This window comes from Bubalus kerabau, chromosome 19 (genome assembly GCF_029407905.1).
Source record: "Bubalus kerabau isolate K-KA32 ecotype Philippines breed swamp buffalo chromosome 19, PCC_UOA_SB_1v2, whole genome shotgun sequence".
Taxonomy (NCBI): Eukaryota; Metazoa; Chordata; class Mammalia; order Artiodactyla; family Bovidae; genus Bubalus; species Bubalus kerabau.
The window spans coordinates 61,112,113-61,117,939 of NC_073642.1; the positions used below are offsets into that span (position 1 = coordinate 61,112,113).

Sequence of the window (5,827 nt, forward strand, 5' to 3'; positions counted from 1 at the left end):
TGTGTCCTGAATACCAGGTGTGTGTGTGTGTGTGTGTGTGTGTGTGTGTCCTGAATACCAGGAGCTGCTGTGACTTTTTGAGGTCACTTACTCCAGTGGTTCTCAAAACTATACCTCTAAGAACACTGGGCTTTTGAGCACTTGGATTATAAGAAAATAAATTCCAGCCTTATCTCCAAAGTAAAAACTATATATATATATACAGTAAATTCATGAGTATTCTTTCCCTTTCAAATATTCTTACTTGGTGACTGTTCCTGCTTCTCACCACTAGAATCAAGGTCAAGGATAGAAGCTGGTCCAGCACAAAGTTAGATGAATTGTCTTACATTTAATCAGTCAACATTACAAAGTGTTTATGCTACATACAACTTCATAACATCCGGGTCTGAGGGCATCTGTAAAATAGGGGGACCTCCAACCTCTCTTTCCACAGGTGGGCAATCAGAGGGCCAGTGCACTGCGCTGGCCTGCCGGGCTTCCTGCCACGTCCCGGGCTGAGCGCCTCTGAACCACAATCTCCGCAGTCCTGAGCACTGACCCAAGCCCCTCCCAGGCTGTCCTGTGAACCGCACCCGGGCTGCTCGGGCAGGGGGCGGGGCTTTCGGAGGCGTGGGCGGGGCTTTCGGATGAGCAGTCGTGTACAAGCAGGGACCACCGGAGACAGCTGGTTCAGGGGCTCAGAGACCAAGCGCAGGCAAGCCGGCCCCATTCCCTGCGGCCAGAAGGATACAGAGGGGGAAGGACAGAGCGGGAAGCAGCCCAGGGTGTGCAGGACGTGACACTGTTTGCTGTGAGGGACGGAACAGGGAGAGAGGCTGAGACCATCAGGCAGCTGAGAAGACCAGAGGCACAGGTAGAGCCGGGGCACGTGGACCCCGAAGCTGTGCCCACACAGCCTCTCCCGCAGGCAGGTCCGGTCGGGGGAACTCATCCTCTGTCCGTCTGTCCGACCCGGGTGTGGTGGAGCAGAGCACACATGGTTGGTAGGTACAGGAAGGTGAACGGAAGCACAAACATCCCCCTGGCAGGCTCAGGGCTTGGGAGGAGATGGGAGCTGCGGGACCCTGGGACAAGAGAGAACAAGGTCAAGGGTAAAGGGACGGAAGGGGCGGAGTGCAGGGTCGGGGGGTGTGGAGAGGCTGGGGTCTGGATAGGGGAGCGAGGGAGTCAGTGCTGGTCCCCAGAGCCCAGGCCTTATCCCCAAGTCAGCGGCTTGGCGTGAGAAGACCTGGATCTGAAACTTGACTCTCTGATCTCGACCAGTCATCGTATGTCTCAACCCCCCTGCCCCGTTTTATGACCTATAAAGTTAAATACTATCCAGGTCTGGTGATGTGATGGTCAAAGGACTGTGCCCACGCCTATGAGGCACCGTGCAGCTATGCGCCCCTACTATTAAGGACTTGATTGGCTCCTAAGGTGTTAAAGGAGAGCGAGCGTGGGTCCCAGCCCCAGGGATGACTGGAGGTCAGCGCAGTTGGGGATGGGGGTCAGCACAGCCTCCACGGCGGGGAGGAGGGGGGTCCCCTCTTCCTGACCTGGTCCTGGGGTGCTCACCTCATCACTCGTCCTCTGGGTCCGGCATCTGCTCCAGGAGCATGTCCTCGGTGCCACCGATCTATGAGAGGGGGAAGTGGAGGCCAGAGCCCGGGATCTTCCGTCCCCTCCCACTCCAGGCCCTGGGATTGGGGTAGCAGCTGGGAACCTGAGTGGGGGGGGGACCCCAGGGGCCCCTCGTCCCTCCAGCCTGCAGCACTGGACTGCCCACTAGAGAGGCGCCTGCCACCAAGGGGGCTTCTGTTGGAGACCCCTGAAGGTGGCTGGTCATTCCCTTTTAATGTCTCACCAGTCCAGTCCTAAAAATATCTGCCATTGTAAAGTCCCTCTTTTTTTTTTTTTTTTTGGTCACAAGTGGAGGGAACAGATAGACTGTAGGGGCCAGACATGGGGGTGGGGGAGCGGGGCCAGCCACGACCACCTTATGGGTCCCCGGAGAAGCCCACACTTGCCTCGATATGGTACACTATGCGCCAGAAACTGGAGTCTGAGGCTCGGTACCTCCTCCCGGGGTAGAGCTGCCACATGACAGGCAGCAGGTACGGGCCCAGCTGGCTGGGGGACACAGGATCCCCCAGGGGCACGTCTTCCTGACGCATGAGGACTTGGAGGCTACCTTCTATCTGAAGAGAAGAGAAGGCCGGGGCACACCCTCAGGACACAATACCCATGGGCCGTCTGGCCACCCGCCCAGCCTGTAGCTGAGATGCTGGTGGTCACTGCTCCCCGAAGATCCAGTCCCTAAGCCGGACAACGCTCCTCTCAGGGGGCTCGGGCTGGGCCAGGATGAGCAGCACTTGAATTGGTCTAGATACCCAGATGGGACCGCAGAAGGTCCACCTTGTGACCAGTGCCTAGTTGCTAGGGAATGCCACGGGGCCCCGGGGCTTCTGTAACCATGGTGTCTGGGGTCTGTTTCAGCTGATGTGGGATGTTCTTAGATTATTCATTATCATGCATCCCCTTTGAAACAAGATCTCTCCAGACCCTGGAATCAGGTAACAACAGAGCATGTTTCACCATCTCCACCGCAGTCCCTGTTTCATTGCCTCTCACTAGACTACAGAGACAACTGCCCACCCTGCCGCCTAGTTGGTCCTGTGACCCAAAGCCAAGTCTCAGCCCCGCAGCCAGGGTGCATGTCTAAAAATCTTGTCTCTCCCCTGCTGGATGCCCTTTGACAGCTTCCAATCTCAGGCAGATGAACTGGAATCTTCACCGTGGCCCACAGGCCTGCTGAGCCAGGTCCCTGCCTCTCTCACCTCCTCTGTCTCACCTCCTCCTGTTCCATCCCCGTTCCTTCATCCACTCCGGCCACACTGACCTCCTCGCCATGTCTGGGACACACACACTCCCTCCAAGTAGAAATCCCTCCTACTTGCTGTCCTCTGCCTGGGACATTGTCCCCTAAATCCATGCAGGACTCACATCCTTTTTAAAGGCAGGTCTCAGTTCGAATGAATGTATATCTATAAAGACAAATGCCAGAAGAATCCAACTCTATGATATCCATAAAGGGCGTGCCCAAACTGATGTCCAAAAAGGTTTCAGAGAAAATGACGGGCAATTTGCAGGTACATGGAAATGAAGACTCTGGAGGGGACCTGCATGAAGACCCCACACCACTGGTTCCTGCCTGCCATCCCACTGGAGTTATCCTACGCAACTTCCCACCCGCCTCACCTACTGTGCTGTCCCTCTCCCTGAGTAGAAGATCAGCTTCACAAGCAGTGGGATTTAATCCCACTCACTGCAAATCCCCACAACCTAGAATTTTTGGCATATCAACCGGACACTTATCTTTGTTCAATGATTATTTTTCCAAAGTGGAAACAGCTTTTCAAATTTTATCTATGAAGTAAGTTAGAATTCACCATTAAAAAACAATTCAGAATATCTTGCAAGGTGCAAGGGTGGAAATCACCATTCTTGTCATGTTAGGATATGGCTTTCCAGATCCTTGAACCATTTGAAATCTGCTTATTCATCTTTTTGTTGCTGACTTACATAAATCTTTTCATATGAAGAATACTAGGTCTTTAAAATTATGTGGAGAAAATCCTGTCCCATGGTTTGCTAAATGGTTTTGTCCAGAATTTATAATAATTATGTGAAAAACTCTGCTTTACAGTTTCAGCATCATGTTTAAGAAGATATGCCCCAACCAGAGATTAAAAAAAAGATATTCACTTACATTTTCCTCAAATACTTGACTTAAAATGAATATTTAACTTAATTTTTAAAAGTATATATATTTCAAAATCTTAAAGGATAATAAAGATGCAAATTTTAGATGGTGGTTACATTTTAGATGATGTTGCGCTAGAATCCCAACCCCATTTACCTACAAGCAGCACTACTTGGAACAAATGTACATTTTTATGCCTCTATTTCCTCACCTATAAAATGGGAAAACAAGTATTCTCAGTAACTTTTTGCAATTTTACTATTATATTCCATAAATGTGCTAATGACATTTTAATTACGCTTTTATATATTCTTTCTTTGGTTTATATATGGAAAGTTTCACTGTTTTCACCTAATTTTCTTTGAGGAAACCCATGCTCTGATGGAAAGTGCTTGTAAGAGAGTTGTATTTCTTTTTAAAATCAAAGTTAATATTAACTAAAGATCCATCTTAAGGTCTTAAGGCATCACACATAAAACAAAGTCAGTGTCTATTCGGTACTGCTTTATGCTGTCTGAAATTTGTTTCTTTCAAAGAATAGAGGAGATAGGAAATATCCCAAACTCTACACTGCAGTGGTTCCCAAACTTGGCTGATCTTAATTTGTGGAGGGTCCTTTCAAAATACAGATTTCTGGGTTCACCTATGGAGATTCTGATAATCTGCCAAGGGAGGTAATCACTTTCTAGTGTTAGTCGTTCAGTCATGTCCGACTCTTGGTAACACACGGACTGTAAACCGCCAGGCTCCTCTGGTCATAGGACTTCCCAGGCAAGAATACTGGAGTGGGTTGCCAGTTCCTTCTCCAGGGGATCTCCCAACCCAGTAATCCAACCTGGGTCGTCCACATTGCAGGCAGATTCTTTACCGCCTGAGTCACTGCCATGCTAAGTCACTTCAGTCGTGTCCGACTCTGTGCGACCCCATAGACGGCAGCCCACCAGGCTCCCCCGTCCCTGGGATTCTCCAGGCAAGAACACTGGAGTGGGTTGCCATTTCCTTCTCCAATGCATGAAAGTGAAAAGTGAAAGTGAAGTCGCTCAGTCGTGTCCGACTCTCAGCGACCCCATGGACTGCAGCCCTCCAGGCTCCTCCGTCCATGGGACCCTCCAGGCAAGAGTACTGGAGTGGGGTGCCATTGCCTTCTCCGAGCCACTAGGGAAACCCAAATCACTTTGGACACAAGATTATTCCCATTTTATGGATTAGCTCCTTGAGATCCAGAGAAATCCTATTTTACTAGAGATCATATTCATACACTCCAGACATACTGGGTCCCCATCCTTTGGCTTTGTGTTTCTCCCACCCTCCTTTCCTGGCCTGGAGAACCTCTCATCCTCGAGCCCTGCTCAGAGTGGTTTCATCTGTGTGTCCTGGCCGCCGTGGGCGGACCTGCCCTTCTGAGTCTCCCCGCCGCCGCCCTCGCCCTGCGGCATCTGAGGGTGTCGTCTAAGGCCTGCACAAACGGGGGCGTCCGGGTCCAGACCCTGGGCCATGGGTGGGCCGCCCATGCTTCCCTGCACGCCCGGCCCCACAGCGGCTGTACCTCGATGGTTATGGGCAGCCAGGTGCGCTGGTTCTCGTCCACATACACGGCCTTTTCCCAGATCCACAGGTGGTCCGGGTGCAAGGGCGTGTGCGCCCCGAAGAACGGGCCCTCGGCCATGGTGCCTCGAGGGGTCTGGAAGCAAGCGCAGGAGCCACCCGGGGCTTCTCGCCGGTCCACGGGCTGCAGAACCTCGATGCTTTAAAGCCGGAGGGAGCGCGGGCGCCCCCAAGAGGTGGGACTGGAGGAGGGGTGGAGGCGAGGGGAGGGCGGGGCGGGGGCGAGGGGGGCGGGCACAACAGGATCCACGGGCACAACAGGATCCGCGGGCCCTGCACCCAGACCTGCCTGGTGTCCTGACACCCTGGCAGCCTGTAACTCATATGCAGTCCCACAGACTCAGGGCTTCCTCCAGACCCCAACCTGAGCCAGCCATGTGCTCCCCACTGCCAGGGAGGCACTCAGGTCTGTGGCCTTGGCCTTTTCTTCTGTGAGCGGGCACCAGCGCCCTCCGCCCCCCTTTACACCGGGAC

At 52.7% G+C, this 5,827-nt stretch overlaps 1 protein-coding gene across 2 annotated transcripts; it reads right to left on the minus strand.

Moving 5' to 3' along the window:
* Positions 1 to 311: 311 nt before the first annotated feature.
* On the minus strand, positions 312 to 5,517 carry TCL1A (TCL1 family AKT coactivator A). Of its 2 annotated transcripts, none has more exons than XM_055555577.1 (4): positions 5,295 to 5,517; positions 2,013 to 2,183; positions 1,561 to 1,621; positions 312 to 1,067 (listed from the first exon to the last, which is right to left on the minus strand). In XM_055555577.1, exons 1-3 carry the CDS (start codon positions 5,412 to 5,414, stop codon positions 1,565 to 1,567), a joined length of 348 nt encoding a protein of 115 aa, XP_055411552.1. In that variant the 5' UTR covers positions 5,415 to 5,517; the 3' UTR covers positions 312 to 1,067; positions 1,561 to 1,564. The 2 variants fall into 2 exon arrangements, with proteins under 2 accessions (XP_055411552.1, XP_055411553.1); XM_055555578.1 differs by having other exon boundaries at positions 312 to 1,064; positions 1,559 to 1,621.
* Between the last annotated feature and the right edge of the window lie 310 nt (positions 5,518 to 5,827).

What these genes read in the sequence shown, in the direction of transcription:
- TCL1A (XM_055555577.1), bottom strand. Translation starts at nt 5,414, where the DNA reads ATGGCCGAGGGCCCGTTCTTCGGGGCGCACACGCCCTTGCACCCGGAC. An exon ending in GGCTGCCCATAACCATCGAG is followed by an intron (nt 2,184 to 5,294) that starts GTACAGCCGCTG and finishes TCTTCTCTTCAG; the next exon opens with ATAGAAGGTAGCCTCCAAGT. An exon ending in GCATAGTGTACCATATCGAG is followed by an intron (nt 1,622 to 2,012) that starts GCAAGTGTGGGC and finishes CCCCTCTCATAG; the next exon opens with ATCGGTGGCACCGAGGACAT.